Below are 22,367 nucleotides of genomic sequence, written 5' to 3'. Positions count from 1 at the left end.
CCCCCCCCCCCCCCCCAAAAAAGGCTTGTTGCATTAATCCATCAGTCGTTTCAGAGGCGCGAGTGGGAATTCATTACAATCAGTAGTCCTTTTTGTAAGCCTGTTGTTGTTGGTTCCGTTTCGGACACCCAACCCGCACTGGGAGTCTGCAATTTGATAGCACGAAGGCTGTGATTCCACGCATTGTCTCGAAGCTGCTTTTGATAGATAGTGCTTTACAACTGAAGGAGTGATGTCAGGTAACAAGAAGAATTTTGGCACCTGTTGGTAACGTTTAAGTCTAAAGAAAACTTTTGTTTACTTAATAAATAATAAAACTGACAAACCATAGTGGCAAAAGAACAATTGCCTAATATGTAATAATAATAATCATTATTATTATTATTAATATATATATTATTATAAATAATAATTATTATTATTATTACTATTATTATTTATTATTATTATAGTTGTTGTTCATTAGGCTGAATGAATGTTATTACGTCATGCATCCCAGGTGGTGTTTCCTTCTTGTGACTAAATACACCAGACTAAACATATTGGTTTAGCGCATGTCTTTTATGTGTCACACAACTCTCCAAAAATGGCTTTGGGGTCTGTTAAAGAACAAACGATATTAAAGCTCAGACTATCACAATTAATAGTAAAATAATTCGATAGACAGATAGATAGATAGATAGATAGATAGATCATATCAGACATATACCCCGAGGGAAAATGTAGGCGCAAAACATCAGCAATGTCAAACATAAAACTGCATGATATACGAAACATTTAACAGTAGCTATATGCCCTTGGGTGTTTTAACACTTTAGCAGTACCAGAAATAAATAAATAAATAAAGTATCTTAACAGGCAAGAAATGATTAGTCACCAAAAGCTGTCTCACCGCTCTCTAGTTATAGACAATGCGGTGAAATGACCGCGAATACATATGCTACTGCAATACTCCATAGCTTTTATTTCCCCCGTTTTACAGTATACTATGTTAACATTGTGAATACACACCATTTCAGAAATCGACTATTGTGCGAGACAATATTGACGAAATCATTCATTTAAAATCTTTTATTGAAAAATACATTCATGTTCACTAGCACGCGCAGGCTAAGATAAGAGATAGACAGATCAAATGAGACAGGAGTAGGGAGAACTAGAGGTAGAAATAACGGAGAACTGGGGTGAAAGCACAGGCCAAGGGACACACGAGAGCGCAACTTTAGAAATAAAACCTTAAAATTAAGCATTTCACAACCTGACTTTCTTATTTTTACTTAGAAATATGATGCATCTTACACTTATTTTTGGCAGGTTATTCCATTGGGGTTAACGGCCAAACGACCCGGAACACAAATAGTCTCTCAGTGGAGACTTGCTCCTCCATTGTGGTTAAAACCCGTAGTAAAACAAGAGGACAGTTTAGACCAAAAACAAACAAGGATTTAAATGAATGATACTGCTCTTCTGATTGTAACCCTTCTCATAGTAATACTAGTCACACCTTAGCCTAGCTACTTAGGGAATTTGCAAGTGTAGCAAATTTTTCTCAACAAGACACAGAAAGCCCCAGCAGTCTGATAATATTATAACAGATAAAAAGTGTATAATTAGCTCAAATGTGGTATTTTAACTAGTAATAATTCGAAAGAGAATTTTGTCAAAAGAAGTACAAAAATATATATTTTAATTTGAGATATTGTCTCTGCTTGATATAAAAAGCAACTTCATGACTACTTGACATAAAAGCTACACGCGTTTAAACGCTAGGATCAGTTTAAAGTATCTGGAATAACTAGAATTATGCATACAAAATTCCAGAGAGACCATGAATTAGAAGAATTACATTTGCTTTTAAACAATCCAATTTCATCATGATACAAGTTGTTTGTTTAACTCGACAGCTCCCTTCACTAAGTCGGGAGCTTTACACACACTCATTAAAACGATTATTCACGATCTGTCGAATGTTTTCTTTCACTAAGCAAATATGTTACTACAATATAGACTGGGGTATACCACGAACCCTCTTCCAAAATAGCCTGTTGACCCAAAGACAAAGAAGATTAGCCTACTTGGTCTAATAGCAAAGTAAATCTTGTTTTATATTGCTAAAGGCCTTTTTTGTTTGTTTGTTAAAAAAAATGATTAAAAAAAACCCTATATGAGCTATATGACATGATAACCTACATTTCTACTCACTATTTTGACAATAGTGTGATTTTTTTTTGATAATTATGTACATTATGATTTTATTGTGCTTAATATTTTGTTAAAAGGCTTTAGTAGTGACTGGTTTTAATGTTACTGTTTTTGTCGATTTATAATAATAATAATAATAATGGTTAACCATTTCACAGCTTATTTGTGCCTTTATTTGTTAAAATATTAGAAGGCTGTTTAGTGGTTTAGTTGGAACAAATTTCTGTATTATCCCTTGTGTTTTTTTTTTCACAGCTTGTAAATGATATTACAGTTCGTCTTGCCACAGGGAAAACTAAGTTTACGAGAGGCCATGTATTTTGCAAAGATATGAAGTTAATGTCACTTCAGTTGTGCGTCATTCTAGCGCCCTCACTCTGCCTGGCTCGTCTGGCTCATGTTACTTGAAGAGAGGAAGCGTCCTTTTTGCATTTTACAAGTATTTTAATGGTTCAGAGTTGGATAAGCTTCGTTTTACCACACCATTATCTGTGAATTGGCGAAAGCGAATAAGCATTATAATACTAATTTATATCACAAATTCTAACTTGGCCTCTTCATAGGGCTGTAGTGACATTTTATAAAACAACTAATACCAAGCAGCAAAATTGGACTATCATAGTCACCAAGGAAGATTTTTTTTTTACATATACATTTCATGTGCAAATAGCAGAACGGAATATTTAAGCACAAGCTGTCGCAAGATATTCATAACAGATTGAAAGTTTGTTGGAATAGATGATCGTACAGGTAGCACTTTTGCATTAGCGTTTCAGTCATAGAGCTCAAATAATTATTTCAGTGTCATTTTATGAACAAATCAAAATGTTTTATATTCAGTCAGTGACATAATTATTTATTGAAGCTATAATTTATATGCGAAACCACGTGCAGGGCAAACAAATATTTGGTACAGTATCGCTTTTGTAGGCTACGTGTTCTGTTGTATTTACTATTTTAATTAATGCATTAATTTTAGCAGGATACTGCGATATTAGGATGCTGATGTGCTTGCTTGCTGTCCCCAGTTCCCCCCGCAGCCTCTCTGTGCCTCGGGGTAATAAGCAGAAACCACGCCTTTTGTGTAGCCTGTGACTAAACCCTGCTTACAAGACCTTGGCAAAAGACACAAAGGAAAAATAACTATTATTTCAAGTGCATCGCTTCATTAAGTCTGCATAAACGTCTGTACAATTCAGTACAAGCGTTTCGTCTTGGGTCCACAGCGTCGAACCGAAAATTATTTCCTTGCAGATTTCAATTAATGGTGCGATTCTAGGCCTCGTTTCTGCTTCAGGTAGAATGGTTAATCTTTGTGTTGAAAACTCACGCTGTTGTCCGGAAGCAGATGCAAACCAATTCAACTCAGAGCAAACAATCACTGCCCAAAGATCATCATTTTGCTGTCACAGATTCCCACTAAAAATGCTCTGATCGTGATGCCATCATTTAACATCCACCACATGCAAGCTCTGCTTTTGATACATAGCCTACACTCTTAGTAATTATTACGTGGTTAATGACTTCAGACAAATGCGGAATAAAATAGAAGTGTAGAGAACTAGAATAATGAAAATTGAAAACATTTAAATGGAAATTTACATTACATTTAATTCCACATAGTTATTTTGCATCTGTATAAATATATATGCACCTATGCACGTATAAATGAGGACGGAGGACACTTAAAATAAAACATTAAAAAGAAAAGCATTTTGCAACTCAGCAAATAGGCTACACCAAGCCAAATTATCGTCAAATGGAAAAAAATATATTTTTGCATTTCTATTAAGAAAAAAAAAATATATATATATATATATATATATATATATATATATTTTGTTTCTTCCGGAACATGATTGTTGCACTACACTTCAGGTGTTGAACGTTTAAATAACAAGCGGTTTTCAAAGCAGATCTTTATTTTTGTCTTTTATTATAAAAAAAAAAAAAATATATATATATATATATATATATATATATATATATATTGTGCTTCTAAATTTGACCTCTGCTTTTTTGCTTTTTGTTTTTTGAGTGGTCACCCGTTTAACATTTGAGCGATAATATCTTGCAGGGAGATATTGAGTTCCACTGGTCTATTGTATAAAGCACAGAGGTTATTGCATTACGGTTGGGCACATTTAGCACAATGTCTCTTTTAAAAACATGAACAAATTACTGGACTTCAAGTATTGAAAGCTAAGTTGTTGATATTATTGCAACTAATGACACTATTGTTGGCTGAAAAACGAGCAGATAATGATTTTCAGGCGTTATGCATTGCTTTGTATGGCCTCTACAACCAGGAGACGCTTGTAATAAATGTGTAATAAGCTACAGAAAAATATTTCAGAACACAATAGCATGTAGTAACGCAATGAAATGGAAGAATTTGATTTTCAGGCACATTATTCAGGTAGGGTTGTTAGGCCTACGACCTAATATTATATAATATATATAATATTATATTAGTCTAGTGCCATTGTTTGCTCTTTTTTTTTTTTTTTTAGCTTATCGCTAAAAGAGTTAAAACAGCCCAAAATATATATATTTTTCTTTGTATCGTTTTTTTGTCCCCTTTCGTAAAATAAATATGTAAGTTTATGTTTGTAACACATTAGGACGAGGCCTTAAGGTATAGGCTATAGGCTACCCCGTAAACTGTCGCTTAAATGTTTTATTAAACACACTATGCTAATCAGTATCTTGTCAGACAGCTACTATAAATGCTAGCTCTTCAAAAAAGACAAAATGTTCGTAATAAATGTACTTAACCTACTTTTTTTTATTTTGTTCGGTTAACAGTTTAAGCGACAAACACGGGCATAAGACCACAAAATCACAACCATGGAATTTAAAGACGACATAGACAATCACTCAATATTTTATGAGGCATTTACTCAACACGGGTTACACGTTCGCAAAAGTTAACCTATAATTACAACAGGTATTGACATTTCACTAATTACAAAAAGAATGTGACCTGCATGATGGTGACCACATACAGTAAATATGCAAACACAAGCTAAAAGCATTCATTACGTCTGTCCCCTTCAGAGCTGTCTGTAATGTTAGGAATACTGAAAAAAACAACAACTATATTTTGTTGATTGATACCCATTCTTTGGTCTACAAAGAAACTGTATTATTAATATATGTATAAAATGCACTATAGATGCATTATTCAGTCTGTATTAAAAACAAAACAACAAGGAGCCACGGATTTGAACGGGCATTGTGCACTTATAGAACATATTTATTTAAAAATGAAAATAAAACTTTGTGTTAAACTTGGAAAAATCTCACCCCACCAGTGCTTATGACATGATAATACTGCAGACATGACTGGAGGTTGTTCTGTAATGTATTAGATATTTTAACATTTAAAATTAGACAAAACTGCAACCACTGTTTAAATAAACATTCTTAAGTAATCATACTGCCTTTCCCAAAAAAAAAAAAAAAACCTACGCTTCATCCTTTTTTTTACTCTGGTCACATTGCACGTTGCTGACAGTGGAATAATAAACAGTTCCGCGACACTCAACGTTTGTATACAGTCAGAAATAAATGCATAATAATAATAGTAATAATACAAAATACCTGGAATTCGGCTTGCATTGTCCATTCATTCTCTTTAATTTTTTTCATTTATATATATTACAGTGTAAATTGGTGTAAAATGTTCACTTACAGTCTGATCCTGTGGATGCTAGTTAGTGTATAAGTGGATTTGATGTTGACCCTAGATTCGGATGTGTGAAGTAGTCAGAAAGTCCGCTGGAAAGACCGGAGGAAAAACTAGGTAGGGAAGGCCTTAAGGAGTCACACGGGAGAGAGGAGGCCGTTTGCGGGGAGGAGGAAGAGGCGGCCCGGGAGCTCATGGATGTGCTGCTCTGGGAGGCCATGGATGGGTGAGGGACGTGGGGGAAGAAATAACTGGTCTGGCCCGCCAGTAGGTTCACTGAACACGGATTCAAAGAGTACGTCCCGGAGCAGGGTACGGAGAGCCCACATGGCACAGAGGCGGCCAAAGCGGCCGCTGTGAGGTGGTGTGTGGCGTACGGAATCTCTCCATTCACGAGTCTGTCAACAGTCAAGCCATTGGAGGCAGGGAAAGAGTGATTGTTCCCCAAACTGTTTTGAGTCAACATTGTGCTATAGGACATTGGGTGACTAGGGTAAGCCGAGGACGTGCCGTTGTAACCCAACGCGCTGCTCGCCCTCGGATGGTGGAGTGAGAGGAACGGCGACATGGGCCAATATAAAGAGCCAGCTCTATCCATAAATGTCAGTCCGGTGGAAGTAAGCCTCGCGCCCCTTTTAAACGCCAGCTTTGCCCTAGAAGTGGTCGATCTGCGCCGAAGTTTGCCCGTCGTGCCGCCAATGAACACGTCGTCGCTGGAGGGATCAAGCATCCAGTAGTTCCCCTTCCCGGGGTCATCGTAGTGCCGGGGCACTTTAACAAAACATTTGTTCAAACTCAAGTTGTGTCTGATGGAATTCTGCCATCCCTGCTTGTTCTCCCGGTAATACGGGAAATTTTTCATAATGAACTCGTAAATGCCGTTAAGGGTTAATCGCTTCTCCGGACTCTGCCGAATAGCCATCATAATCAAAGCGTTGTAGCTAAAAGGTGGTTTCTCGTACTTGCCGTTTTTCTTGTCGCCTTCTTTGCCTCCTTCGCCTTCTTTCGAGTCCCGTTTCTCTTCCTGCTTCTCCTTCTCGTCCGTGCACGAGGAGTCGTGGGATGAATTGTCACTTTTAGCGCAAGTGTTCTCCGACTTTTGCTCCTGTGCTTGGACAGGTAAAGGAGTCTTCTCCCCTTCCTCATGCACCGCTCTGTGGTGGTGTTGGTGGTGATGATTGTGGTTGTCGCTTTGGACGGCTTCGGGAACCAGACTGTTTATAGTGAACGATGATTTAGGAATCATTTTGACTTCTTTCCTTTCTCCCATATCCAACATCACAAGTAAGATACAGTAGCAACAACCAGCAGCAGCGGCAGCAGCAGTTGGACTTCAAATCTCTTGCTCTGGCAACTCCTCTAATTAAAAAACACAACAACTATTTCATGTTCCTTAAAAACACGTCGATATGAGACAGCTAGCTACAATTAATTACGGAGCCACAGACACTAAGCTGTAAACAAAATAGCTTGAACCTTTTTAGAGACTGCAGCCAACCACAGCAGCATAAGTATTAACCGCGCAGCCAATCATTGAGCAGTTCTTAGCGCCTGTTCCAGTGCGTAAGGATACACAAGATCCACCAATGCTCATGCCCAGTCAACAATGGCTTTCATTTCCCCCAGTAAACTCCTATCAAGAAAACAGACCACATAACCTCAATCAATTATTTTTTTTATAATTGTAGAGTGCTGTTTCAACATATCCATGCGTCCTCAATTTGTTTTCATACCGCAGGGGGAAAAACAAAAGGGACTCAAAGGTAGCCACAAAAAACAGGTACTACTTCCTGTATTAGAAATGTATGGCTTTTAATATAGACATGGAGCAACAGCACATGGGTATAACATTAATTGATAGAACTCGCTGAACATCGACAGTAGTCTATACTTGCAGCGTTTGCATTAAATGTAAATCCTTTCTGACGATCGGCTATATTTATAAGATGTAATATATTTATTCGTTCTCGCGTATCTATCACATTTTAAGTGTTTAAGTGTTCTTAAAAGCGTTAAGTCCGTACATGTAGCAGTATACTTAGTCGCACGTTTATGTAAACGATTCTGAACATAAACGATAGTATGACGTTCATCCACAGAGTAGTAAAAGGCTATAAACGTTTTCTTTCCTATAGCGTAATATGTCAATGATCATGCTACTAAGCACCACCATGAAAAATATAGTATCAACAATTACAAGAGAGGCAGATGATAAGAACAAGATTTAGCACGACAGCGTACTATTTTTTTTTACTATTAATAACTATGATAATGATGATAATAATAATAATAATAATAATAATAACCCAAGCAGAGGATCATTACTGGGTACGTTTTTATATTATTAATTTAACGTGATAAACCAGACACATGCAGTCTTTTCATTGCTGTATCTATTTACAAGGCAGACAACAACCAATAATAGTGAATAGAAGGTCAATTAGTATGATCAAAGATCATTGTTATAGAAGATTGTTAAAAGTGAAGTGTAAAGTGACCTTGGGCTACGGAAAGGCGCTATATAAATAAAACTTCTTCTTCAAAGATGTCTGCATAAGAGGAGGAAATATATTTGAAGAGGATGGAGAGTAGGCTACCTTTAAGAATTTAGAGAAAACAGGGATCTCCCAACATAAAATAAGTGCTTTATTTACCAGAATATTTCTATAGTTAATATATAATTAAGTATAGTTAATAATAATAATAATAATAATAAAATTAATCTTGTTAAGGACGCAAGAATACCCACGGATGCTGACATCAATTAGTTGCTTTATATTTACGGCTGAAGGGGTGATATGTGTGTATTTGTGCTGGGGACGTTGCAGGGGGGTTGACTGAACAACAGACACACGCACCGCACACACGCATTCACATGTGCAAACAAATCGTACACACAGACACACGCAAACAAACAAACAAACAAACGTACTAGATTCCCACAAGGTGGAATTTTAATAATAAACTCAGGCCTGCATAAACCTATAATTTCATATAAACATTCAGATCAATCAAATAAACATTTGACCAAATTCAGCCTATTACAGTGTAACAGAAATAGTAATTAAAAAAACACAAAATTATACTTTTTTTTTCAATTTTTTATTATTGTTTATGTTGTGTTTGTTTCGTATTATTAAATAGCCCTTTATCTTCTATACTCTAGATGTGACCAAATGAATTAACCTACAACAATATGCAATATATGCGCTATTATTTCACGCCAAAATGTACAAGTGAATCAGACATTTTTTTGGAGAACATCCCTAAGGATTATTGGTCGACATTAAGTGTTTGTCGCATAGGATATAATAATAGCTGTTGCACATCACACATTATTATTGCAACCATACATTAAACTTTCCAACAAAAACAAAAATCTGGCACCAGTTGCACAACCGGCTATAATCATTTATTATGACATCAATGATTGCATATAGACCCGTTTTATCAACGCACATCCCACATGTTGCTTTTAATGTACTTTGATAAAGCTATTGACCCTTCCAAGCCGAAGGGAAAATAACAATTTGAGCGGGTAAGATTGTGACTCAATCATGTTAAGTTGTTTTTATAACTGATATGTTTGTAGCCCACTTTCAGCAAACAAGATGTTAATGTCTCTTTAGTCCCTGTCTGACTGCGACCAAAGTGGACAATACGTGCAAAAAAAGAAAAAGAAAAAGAAAAAAAAAAATCTTTGCGCTGATCAAACCGAAATAGGTAGGCTACACGGATAATGCACAAGTTTTCAAACTTCTCTCATTTGATTACAGTTGTTCCCACATACACCTTTAACTAGCCTAAAGTGCATTTAGCCCGTATTCACAGCACAAAATACTAGCTACTATTGATATATTTTATAATCCATATCAAACCTGAGCCTTCCGCTGCTACTGCAAAGTTCAGGTTGGTTTGCGACCGTTAACAACATGTAGCCTACAGGCCTGAGCATTAGGCTATTATCATCCCGTTAATTACATAAACGTGTGACATTATTGTATTTGATGTAGCCTAACGTGTTTGATAATTTGTCATAGGAAATATAAATCGGTAAATTTTATTATTATTTTCTATTAACGCTGGATCATAAGATATCAAAACTAAGGCCACGTCTTGTGCTAACGAATTATAAACTAAACGAGAGGGGTTTTATTTTTAATATATTTTAGTATTTATTTATTTGCATTGGACCAACCTATATGCATGTAGCAATATAAAGTAAAATGTTGATGGTTCTTTGAGTATAAAAACAGTGTTTGATATTTTCTGAAATGTTTAGTGAAATTATTACCACTAAAAATGTCCACTAATATATTAATTTTGGCTATAACATCCCATTCAGCTTTTACCAACAGCAGAACGGTTGTGTTGATAGGTTGATAAAGTTATTTTTGCACAGTGATGTGGCCTCTTCCTAAAAATGACTGAAATGTTCATGAACACGTCGCTTAAATAAACACAGTTGTCACTTACCTTAACAACCATACGCCTGTGTTGAAATGAGAACTGATAAACAGGGAGGTAATCCTGCACAAAGTCAGACCTGTCTTTTGTAGCTTGTGTCTTTATTATAGTGCCCTCTAGCGGCCAGGAAAATTTACAGCAAATCTTCTCTTTTGCGCTTAGACTTTATACAACAGATAATGGGCAAACTCGATGTATATTTTTTATTTTAACAAAATATATATAATTTTTTCAATATAACAAATTTTATTTATTAATTTAGTTTTCCAACAGGCTACTAAATAATTTAACCATCTCAAAGGGTCGAAATTACAAAACCCATGCAAAAATGTATCTCATAGAGCCAGCTGGTGAATGATTTAAAGTAAAACTGACTTTTCGCTTTGTAAAGCCAAATAAATAGGTAAACTGATACATTTTAAGTATAGTCTACTTTTCATACGCTCTTCAAGCCTATCTTTAAAATATTGACTTGAATGAAATTTTGACAAAACAAAATTCGTATATGCATTTTGTGCAGTGTTTTAGCCTACAATAGGCTATTTCTTCAATCGAGATATTATTTCCGATTGTTGCCTAAAAGCAATATATACATAAAAACAATGCTAGACGTATTTACTCATAATATGCCAGTTGTCGAAGACGACCACAAAATTGTTCACAAAATTTTCACTGACAATACAAATTAAATCGTGAATCATTTTGATTATGCATTATTGTTGTGCAATGCAGGCATCATAACTAATAATAATGATAATAGACTAGTAATAAGTTTTATGTTAAAAATAGTTCAAAGTTGTAAATATTCGGTAATAGTCGTGAGAAGTATGCATCATTTTTTGCCTTTTACTGTTACAATTAAATTAAGTGGTATAACTTGTTTCTGAATTATCCCTAAAATGATCAAATGTTTATAAACTCGAACACGATGGCTACTTGTGGGGGGTGGATTTTCTTAAGGACTGAGAACAATCGTTTTTCATAGTCTGTAGCGCCATCGTGTGGTAGCTCAACTGACAGCATAATTGAGTCATCACGAGGAAAGCCTTATAAACAGTCAAATTACTTATTTATATGATCTAACTGTATATAGGTTGCACTATGCAAAAGTGAGACCAAAAGTTTTTGATAAATTCATGATCGAGCACAGATAATATTATCAGACTTTTTTTTTGAGATACTACAACCATCCTAAGTCTAAATGTATTGAAATAATATTTAACTAAATGTAAATGTAATAATTGTAGACCTGTGAACACAGTAAGCACAGCTTTTCCTAGTTTTTTTGTTCTTATTAACTTTAGGACAAAGACACATGCAGAATTATTGATGGCAGTAATATTTGATTGTTTACTCATGTTTAGAAGGCAATAATCATGAAACTTTTTGTTCCATTTTACACACTTTTGCTGAATCCACCCAACAGCATGCATCTTTATCAGCATTATAATCTTTAAATACAATCAGAATTAAGCAAATTATTTTTACTCATATACCAAAAATATATATTCATATATGAAAAAAAACAATGATCTGATGGATTTTAGTTTTAGGTTTTAGTTTTAATTCTATACACATATTAAACAATTATTGACGAGCTATCATTGCACATCTGTAATCCCCCCCAAAAAGTTAGATCAGCAGTATTAGTTTTACAGAATATTAATTCTATCAAATAATAGCAATAATGTATAATAGTAGATTTAAATATAAATAGCTATTAAAAGAAGTCAATTGTCGACTATTGCCACATCAAGAGAAGGTCAAATCTGTTATGAAAAAGTTATTTTTTTTTTAATTTCATAAAGACACTCCTGTTTTTGGATTTGTCCTTGGCTCCATTCTCAACCTGGTTTTGTGGTGGAGGTGGTGGGGCATACGAGGGAGGCTGGTTCCTCTGTAGACTTCTTACATTTTGGGTCACACTCACTGAAGAGATTAAATTTATTTTTTATTTTTTATTCTGTTTCAGAGAAACCATTGACCATCTGATGAGAGATAAATAAATCTTTATCCATCAAAATAACATTAAAAAGAGATTTTCATTTTGATTGACCACATTGTTGCATTTGAAAGTCATTTACGATTACAATCCAGGCCCTGATACTAGAGACTAATTATCCTTCAGTAATTAGATTTTACAGCAACACTTTGAGATCCATGATGCATGCAGGTATGGGGTCTCACCTGAGTCTTGGCTCTCTCCTCCGTCAGGGTAGCGGTGTTTGTTGTAATAAGTGTGGGGAGGTTTAGGTGGTGGCTCTCTCTCGGTCTCACAGCTCTCTGTGGAGTCTTCTGTTAATACAAATCCACAGTAAGTGTTAAGCAGAAGCACACACATTGGCACACATAAATGCACAGAAGTACTCAGGCTCTGTTTGTTCTCTCACCCTTTTCCTGGTTGGACTTTGTGGTGGAATCTTGTGTGTCAGATGTGTCGCCTGGCACAGACTCACACTGCTCTGTGCTTTCTCTACTTGCTTTTGTGTTAATTCTGTGTGGGGACAAACATGACAAACAAATGAGCATGTGAGAAAACCTAGCTGTCCAATAATCTAATTCATTCAGGAACTGATATATATGTAAATGGGTCAAAGACAAATAACACGATAAAGAAACATATCTATAAATTAAGTGTTCTCTTTATATTCATGTTGGTTTCAAATGGTTATGAAAAACCAAAAAATCAGGAAAAGTTGAATGAGTTTAATGTCCAGTTAGTAAAAATGAATATATTTTCAATGCACTTTGAGTACATGTGAGTGTACACATTTTAATACTTACTATCAAGAATGATTAATTCATAAATATTACATTTTTGGGTTGGAATCATGTGACATTCTATGACCTGAAGTAACCTTGCCTTGTCATAAAAAGTCATATTATATTATAAGAGACTTGCTGACCTTGACAGACATTTATGGGGGTCTGCAAAGCTCTACTTTATGATATCATTTCTGTTTTTTTTTTTTTTTTAATAATTAATAAGCAGTGAAGCAGTTCTGATTTTGGGGTTTGGGGTCAGTACAATTTATTTTTTAATTTTTAATTTTTTAATGAAATTAATACTTTTTGTTCAGCATGGATGCAATAAATTGATCAAAAGTTTCCAGTGTAAAGTTTCCAGTGTGTATAACGTTAACAATATGACTGTTTTCTGTTTTCAGCATTGATAATCATAAGAAATGTTTCTTGAGCAGTAAATCGGTATATTAGATTGATTTCTGAAGGATCATGTGACACTGAAGTGTAATAGCTGATGAAAATTCAGCTTTGTCATCACAGGAATAAAATACATTTTAAAATATATTAAAATAGAAAAAGAGTTGTTTCACAATATTAGTCTTTTTTATTGTATTTATGATCAAATATATCACCTTGTTAAGCATAAAATATCAAAATTAATTTGAATTCAGAAACTAAAAACATGCTCATCACAGAAGAGATGCATTCAAATCACTGAATGTATCAATGTAATCGTTGTTTATATGATGTTACCCAGGACTGTCTGAAGACACTGTTGGATTTGTTGAAGTTCCTTCAGCCACTTTTTCTGTTCTTCTTGAGATGAGGCGGCAAACAGATAGTGACTGCCATCGCTCAACCTAAGCCAGAGAGTCAAACCGATAATACATTTGTTTTCATCTGACATGTGAGCAGATGTTCCTTTTACAATGGCAAGGTGGTGTGAATCATAACTCACATGATTTTGAATGTGTTCTCCTTTCTTCTGTAGTAAGGATTGTCTTTACAGACTGCTCCAGCCAGTGTGATCGGTGGCCAACGTGTGCAGTTCTGTATTAAATGACATGGATTGAAGAGAAAAATAATCAGAGTCCACAAAGTCCACTACAAAAACATCTCCTTAAATTGATATAATGCCTCTTAATTATTGTCATCATGTGGTGGACTCACAGATGCAGGGTTGTCTGTAAAAATAATTACCTTGTCTGTCTGGATATACAGTTAATTAAGAGTAAACATAGCACTCACTGTGTCCGTCTTTCACTAGCGTGTCTAGCCAAGTGTGTGTGTGTGACCATGTTGTGTGTGTAGACTCATACCTCACTGGCGGCATTTTGGTCTTTAAACAGATTGAGTGACTCCTCTTCCAGTAGTGCTTAGACTGTTTCCCAGTGATCCAAGCCCTGTTCCAAACCAACAGATCAATGTTCCACCATTAAGTGCTCTTACAGAAACAAAACCGCACTATAAACAATGAAGTGGAGCTAAGGATGTCAGAGAAAGCTTTTTAATCAATATCACCATTGGTGTTGGTTGGAAAGCTTACTTTATTTCCTCCTTGCTTCAGTTTAATCTCCAAGGTACCCTCCGTTATGGCACGTCCTGCTCTGATCTAAATAAGTACACAAATTATAGACCAAAAAAAAGGTGGAATCTAAAAAGGAAAGCACATAAAAAGCATCTACCTTGGTGTCAACAGTCGTCCCTGTTGGAGAGTCAGTAGAGGGGGATGCTTGTACTTCTTCTGGGTCTGAAAGGGAAGCTGGAGGAGATGACTGAGGTTTTTCTGGTGGGGTGGAGGGAAGAAGATTTTTGTCCTCTGAGGGTTGGTTGTCGACCATTTCTTCATCTTTGGAGGGTGGCTTTGACGTAGGAGGACCCAGCATCTCTTTATCAGGTGTTGATTGTTTCAGACGTCTTGGAGTGATCCTTGGTTTAGCAATGACATTGATTTGATCTGTCTCTGAGTATCGACCTCATCTTCAGATGTGGTATGGTCAGTCTTGGGGGCGTTGTGTAAATAATGGGGTTTGTAAACCGCACTGGAAATTTCTGAGGAGGAGTCAGGGCCGTCCAGAACAGAGGTGGACGGTTTGTCGGGGGCAGTTACGATATCGCTGTCACTGCTGCTGAGGCCTGATGCCACTCTTGACACCACAGAGGAATCGTTTTTACCACTGCTGCTTCTCTGTAGGATGGCAGACGTGGCTGTAGGGACTCGGGAGGGTGTGGATGAATTATCACTCTCGCTGTTCCTTAGGACAGGACTGGTCAGCGAGGGATGTGGGGGTAAAGCTGGTCGCTCAGATGGCTTTCGCTTTAGTTACACAAACGGGTTTGTCCCTACTGCTGTCTGTACTGTCACCACTCTGAATTTCTTTGATTTTCCTTTCCCTCTGGGACACCAAAGAAAGAGCAGAGAAATTACAATAAGGTGAATCGAAACTGATAAATGTGTATGTTTCTATCCTTTATCCTGTTTTTGAAACACTTCTGCAAATATGCAATTAAAAAGTGAGAGTAATGCTAGTATGAGTAATCATTATTTTAATTATTTACTATTTTACCTGTATTCTTCTGGCTTGAAGGGCATTAAATCTCTCACTCTGAGCTTGACTCATGGCCTCCAGATCCTCCTGCTTCTTCATCAACTCCAGAACATCTGAAACAGAGTCCTATCCACAAATTCAATACAATTAGATTTGATGAAACTAATGGGAGTCTTATGCTGCCTACAAATATGTAAACATTTTCCCAATTCCCAAAATATTCCCACCCCATAGTCCTCTGCTCTGAGCGAACTCTCATAGATGTTGAGCCAGTGTTCGGCCTGCTCCAGCTCTCTCTGCAGCTGCTGCAGTTCAAGGTCTTCCTGATATTGAGCTCTCCTTTTGGCCCAGGCTTCCAGCACCCGCACTTCCAGCTTCTGGAGCTCGGCTAGACGGTCTTCCAGCTGCACAGACATACATACAGTGATATCAAGGTTTATTTACAGGTTTGAGTTTTTAAAGCATCTCAGACTTTTAATTTAGTTTCTGACCCCCTTGAAATGTGCAGACTGGCTCTGATGAAACTAGCGATAACTCGTCCCGACTGAAAATCAGGGCAAAAGTTGTGTACTGTATTCCAGCCTTTAGGTGTGAGTGTCATACCTCATGACTCATGAAGTTCCCCTCTTCCATCAAACGTCTCCCTTTGTTTTTAACCATTTCTGACTTGTCCAATTGCCTGTCAATCTGTGCGATACTCTTCGTGTCTTTTAATGAGCTGCTCCAGGTCTTTAACCTCACGTCCAACCCCCTCCCCTGTCACTAGAGACAGTGTCTCCTTAAGCCATTCCCTAAGACAGAATCATCAACATCAATGTCAAACCGCAGATCAACAAATGAAAACCAGAGAGAGAAAAAACTTTTCATACATCAGCTCTCTCCATTCAGTTAGATATCTCTGAACAGCCTCTGCCTGTTGGAGTCTTTGTCTGTGCTGGTTGGCCTTTTCCAGCAGGCTGCTCCAGATCTCCTCCACCTCCTGCAGCCTCTTGCTCAAACTGTCCCTCACTTGAGGACACTTGCTGACCAGAGCTTTGCCTTCCTCTTTTCAATGTGACACGTCTTCTTCTATCACTGCGAGGTCTCTCTGGTGAAACAGGTGGTTGTACTATTTTAAAAATCCACCTGTGGTAGTTGAAATTTTCTAGTGAAACATTAGGCTGATAGCAACAAGTGTGTATGAATATTGGGTATCTCCAAGCCTTCATGTTGGCGGATGAGAGCTTGGACACTGAGCAGGTCATTCTCCTGCTCCTCAGAGTCCAGAGCCACCTCTTTCTCATTCATCCAGATCCTAAGCTCATCCAGGCCATGGTCAAACTGGTGAACCTCTCGAGCGGAACGCAGGTTCTGTCAAAACATTCACTTTTAACTGTGGCTCAATTTGTAATATCACTCAAATGGAAACAGTAACCTACCTTAGAACAACCACTTTTTTCTTTAATTTTACCCCTGCTCTTGCTTTCATAGCTTTGTTTAAATCCTCCCAGAGCTTGAGTAGATCTCTCTCTTTCTGCTTCAGCTTTTGGACCGTAGTCAGCTTACTCTGGCCCAGATTGCCGACTCCTTCTGCAAAATCCTCAAACTTCTTCTGCAGTGCCTAACAAGAGCAAGCAAGTAGATTTAAAAATAATTTTGATGATTAAAATAGCTCTTACAGCTATGAAGGTTGTAAAGTCTGACAAGTGCCAAGTATCTTTTTATAAGTTACCATGATATGAATGTAGTATGACTTCTAATCCAAAGTGATTTATAATTAACAGAAAAAAAAACAGATAAAGGCAAATATATCAAGAATATATTCATCTTAAAAATGTATAGTGTGTTTCTGCTGTCTATTTTTGAGCCAGTCTTACCTCCACCCCTTCCAGATCTTGTCCAAAGTCATCAGACTCTGCTGTGGTTTTGCGAGAGAGGAGCCAGTTCTGTAAGTCTTTGGCTTCTCTCTCAAATACATAGAGATTGTACTGATTCTCCAACGCTGTGTGGCATTCAGCAGACAGTTGCAATAGTGTCTCAAACTCACCCTGCATATCCTCAAGGCTCTTACTCACTAAATAGCTGCAAAGACACATTAAAAGTTCAAAACATTATTATTTGAGGTTTTCAACTTCAACACTACCATTCAAAAGTTTAGGGTCAGAAAGTTTTTTTTTTTTAAGAAATAAATCTTTTTATTTGGCAAGGATGCATTAAATTGATCAGAAGTGACAGAAAGTAAAGATATTTTTGTTATAAAAGATATTTAATGTTTTAAAAGATTTCTATTTCAAACAAATGCTGTTTATCTGAACTTTCTATTCACCAAAGAATCCTAAAAAAAAGTATCAATGTTTCCAACAACATATTAAACAGCACAACTGTTTTCAACATTGATAATACTGAGAGAAGTATCACAAAATCAGCATATTAGAATGAGTTCTTGAATCATTCTAATCAAAAGCATTGAGTAACATTCTGCTGACATCACTCACAGCAAAGCTATTACAAAAATCAGCAATTAGCTCAATTAATCAATGCTAACATGACCCAACAACTGCACCTGTTGGGATGTTGGGACTTTTCTAGATCAGTGCCAGTTTTCAGGAGTGCTTCTACTTTTCTACGCTGACTTTCCAACTCCAGGTCAACTGTGTCTAGTTTCCTGAGGAAAGCTTCAGTGGCCTCCTCACTCTTTCCATAGTCTTTGGACTCTAATACAGGCCTCTGCTCCTCCATCCTTTGCTCCAGTTGGGAAACCTGGGTCATTATGAAGAGATATCAGACATCAGATTTAATCATATGTTTATGAATCACATTACAGTGTGAACTGGTAACACACCTCTGAGAGAAAGGTCTGGATTTTCAGTGCTAGTTGAAGCAGGCGATCTTTATTCGCAGACTCTTTCTTCAAAGTGTCAAAGTTCTGCTTTAACTCAGCAAGTTTTCACTGATCTCACGTGATGCAAAGTGTCGTCCTCGCACCAGGTTCTGTCCTGCATCCTGTACAGCCATTATTAGAGGGGTTCGGCTCTCGATTTCCTGCATGACAACCTGTAAGAGAAGGTATTAGCATATCATGGTTCTTTGTGTTTGCTGAAAGTCCTGTAACAAAACATCAGTTTATCAATAAGTATTGTAGTTTCAGATTTCTGAACCAGACTAACCAGATGTTTTTTTTACTATGGCTTGTATACTCTGCAGGGAGGTGCCCCAGTCTTTTGTGGTTGTGGCCTGCAGCTTGTCCTGAATCCACAGTAGCTCATCCTCTAAGTCCCTGTAGAATTGGAACAGCAGCTGCCATGACTCCAGAGTTTCCCTGCAGGAGTTTCAGATTTCTGAACCAGACTAACCAGATGTTTTTTTTACTATGGCTTGTATACTCTGCAGGGAGGTGCCCCAGTCTTTTGTGGTTGTGGCCTGCAGCTTGTCCTGAATCCACAGTAGCTCATCCTCTAAGTCCCTGTAGAATTGGAACAGTAGCTGCCATGACTCCAGAGTTTCCCTGCAGGCCTGCAGCAGCTCAGCCAGCCCATTATACCTAAGAGAAATGATTAAATGTCAGTGTTACTTTTCCACTCAGTCTGTCAATCAGATGAAAAAAAAACATAATACCACCACATCCTATGGGAATACATGTAGTATGACACAGCAATCATGTGGTGTTTTAGATCATTTGACTGACATTTTAAAGCTCATGAATAGTGCCCACATTAATGTATAATCTTGAAACGTCAGTATTGCTCACTTGTAAATAACGCTTATCAAATGTGACCATGGACCACAAAACCACTAAATTGAGATTTATACATCATCTGAAAGCTGAATAAATAAGATTTCCATTGATGTATGGTTTGTTAGGATAGGATAATATTTGGTCGAGATCCAACTATTTGAATAACTGGAATCTGAGGGTGCAAAAAAATCTAAATATTGAGAAAATCGCCTTTAAAGTTATCCAAATGAAGTCGTTAGCAACGCATATTACTAATCAAAAATTAAGTTTTGATATATTTACAGTAGGAAATTTACTTAATATCCTAATGATTTTTGGCATGAAAAATGTATAAGTTTGACCCATACAATGTATTTTTGGCTATTGCTACAAATAAACCCCAGCGACTCAAGACTGGTTTTGTGGTCCAGGGTCACTAATCATCCATGTACATAAGAGCTTATCAAATCATTTACTTTCTTCATTATCAGTTTTCGTGCCCACAACGATTTGGACTATGAACTTCTAACACATTTAAACGTCATTCAGGTCCATGTGAAGGACTCACTAAACTGTAAAAATTTCTACAGTACTGTAGAATGAAATCAGGGCTGAACAAAAACATACCTGTTGACCACCTCCTAAACCCTCTGCTGTATATTTTCTGCAAGGAAGTTGCCTTGAGAGCTGAAGTCTTTGGCTGTGTCCACCAGCCCCTGGACCTTCTCCATTTGTGCATCTACCATTTCCTCCAGACCCTGCTGGGCCTTAAGCAGCCTGCTAACTGAGGCCAGGTTACCACCGTAGTCCTTACTCACCAGTTCTACCTCCACTGACCCAAGCCACTCCTCAATGTCATCCAAGGAGCGCTGGAACTGCAATGCCTAGAGGAAAACCACATTATCCAAGATGATATTTCAGACCAGCATCAGTAAATCTGAATTAGATTTGTCTGAAAGTCAATGTGTGAAGCGGCACCTCTACACGATATCATGTAGAATTAAGAAAAAAATATTTTCAGTGTGCACACTTATGCCTTGAGCTTGCGTTTTAGCATGCTGTACCTGATATGCTTGCTGTAGACGTAACTTTTTCTCCTTGCAGTTGCTTAAAAGCTGGTCCCAGCTGTCATCAACATCCTTTATTCGTGGTTTTATCTTGCTTTTAGCAGGATGACTGGAAGCTAGCATTTTATCACCCTCCTGAAGAAAAAACAATTCATGTTTTAGGCTAAGTGCTGTTGATGCTCCTTTACGTCTGAATTTCATACAAACAGAGAAAGATTAAGAGATATTCAGACATTCTTTAAGATTCCAATGCCGTACTTTTATGATGGTCTGCACTCTGTTGCGGTTGGCCAGTATCGCTGCCTCAAAGCTCTGGTGTTTTAGTAGCTTAGCCTGAAGGTTAATAGGATCTGTCCAGCTCTCATCAACAGCCACAGAGTTTTTCTCATTCAACCATGAGGAAACCTTTACAAATGAGAATTTAACTTTGTAAAAGACATACTGATGGGTAAAATAAATCAGACTACATAGGTGAATGTCAACCCTCTATTTTCCACATTCAGCAGGAGCTGTTTACTTCACACACCTCATAGCTTCCTTCCAGGAATTTCTGCAGCTGTAGAGATTCTTCCAATGCTTTTCATCTGGTTTTGCTCATTTCCAGTACTTTGTCCTTCCTTTAAGAAAGGATTTTTACTTAAACAGTACTTTTCAATATTTCTGATCCATGGACCATTGTGAAAAAGAAGTGTGCTTTCTTGTATTGAATGTGCACTTTTAGTGTACTTCAAATGTTTAGAGTACTTGCAGATGAAAGGCCATTTTGTAATAATATAATAAATAAAAGGTGCACTTCGTAATAATGTAACAAAAGTTTTTACTTTTAGAGAAAGGAAAACTTGAAATCGCATCATATGACCCCTTTAAATCGTTGTTTTAATATTTCTTTTGTCATGCTTTGAAGAACACTTATTTTGATGTTGACTAACATACTAAGTCACATATAAAGTACTTAATCAAGATTTTAACTGTACACTGTTATTTAATATTACATTTAAAGTTAATTTATTTTAAATGTAATACATTGAAATTTCATCACTGTAAATGTGTAATTACAAATATATTTAAATACATGATATACAATAGAAATCACATTAAAGTATATTTTAGTTTAACATAAATGCCTGTTAGTACACTTGGCAGTACACTTTAACCATATTCAAAGATAATAGAATTAATTGTGAAATTACATAAATATATGTATATGCAATATATAATTTCATGGTATGTAATTCATATATGTAATGTTATGATATGTCCTACTTAAATCAGACAAAAAAACATTTTTAAATTTCATTTAATATAAATGATAATAATAAACCTATTTTTAATACATTTTCACATTTAACTGCAATTAGCATGCAATTGTGTCTGTAAAAAGTACATTAATTTATTTTGCACTTAAGCATATTCTTTGAAAGTATATTATTTCGGTAATAAGTACTAAGTACTAAAGTGTAAATAATGATCTTTAAAAAAGCATCATATGACCCCTTTAAATGTTGCTCTAACACAAGTCTGGTATCATATAACATTATGTATTAGTATGTACTATGACAAATTAGAAGTCACTTTGGATCAGTGCGTCTGATAAAAGAATATATGTAACTGTATTAGTTTTAGCATTGTAGTTTGTGACAGAACAAGATCACAGGAACTGAGAAGTTGAATAATTTAATAATGTATATATATATTTTAATACCTTCCATTTCTGGTGCTCTAGTATGAAACTCTCAGCTTCCGTCTTATTCTTAGGCAGGCCTTTCTTCACCATCTCATCACTTTGCTTCAGGGCCCAGTCCAACAGGAGGCGCTGGTTATCTTTAAACAGCTGCAGCTGATGAGACTACTGCAACCGCTCCTTCCTACCACAACAAAGTACAGTGGGTACGGAAAGTATTCAGACCCCCTTAAATTTTTCACTCTTTGTTATATTGCAGCCATTTGCTAAA

The 22,367-nt window shown here is 36.5% G+C and overlaps 1 protein-coding gene and 1 pseudogene across 1 annotated transcript; both read right to left on the bottom strand.

Moving 5' to 3' along the window:
• Positions 1-5,833: 5,833 nt before the first annotated feature.
• Positions 5,834-7,456, bottom strand: LOC107694760 (forkhead box protein G1-like). The gene is made up of 2 exons (XM_016494443.1): positions 7,370-7,456; positions 5,834-7,250 (listed from the first exon to the last, which is right to left on the bottom strand). Exon 2 carries the CDS (start codon positions 7,170-7,172, stop codon positions 5,922-5,924), a length of 1,251 nt encoding a protein of 416 aa, XP_016349929.1. The 5' UTR covers positions 7,173-7,250; positions 7,370-7,456; the 3' UTR covers positions 5,834-5,921.
• A 4,464-nt stretch (positions 7,457-11,920) lies between these two features.
• The window catches only part of LOC107694942 (spectrin beta chain, non-erythrocytic 5-like), a 24,991-nt pseudogene continuing 14,544 nt past the window's right edge, over positions 11,921-22,367 (bottom strand).

The sequence above is a fragment of the Sinocyclocheilus anshuiensis genome, unplaced genomic scaffold, assembly GCF_001515605.1.
Source record: "Sinocyclocheilus anshuiensis isolate Anshui unplaced genomic scaffold, SAMN03320099.WGS_v1.1 scaffold942, whole genome shotgun sequence".
Lineage (NCBI taxonomy): Eukaryota > Metazoa > Chordata > Actinopteri > Cypriniformes > Cyprinidae > Sinocyclocheilus > Sinocyclocheilus anshuiensis.
The sequence above is the reverse complement of the archived record's forward strand: the minus strand, read 5'-3'. Positions and strand labels throughout refer to the sequence as shown.

Coding starts and splice junctions, on each gene's coding strand:
- LOC107694760 (XM_016494443.1), bottom strand. CDS start 7,172: ATGTTGGATATGGGAGAAAGGAAAGAAGTCAAAATGATTCCTAAATCA.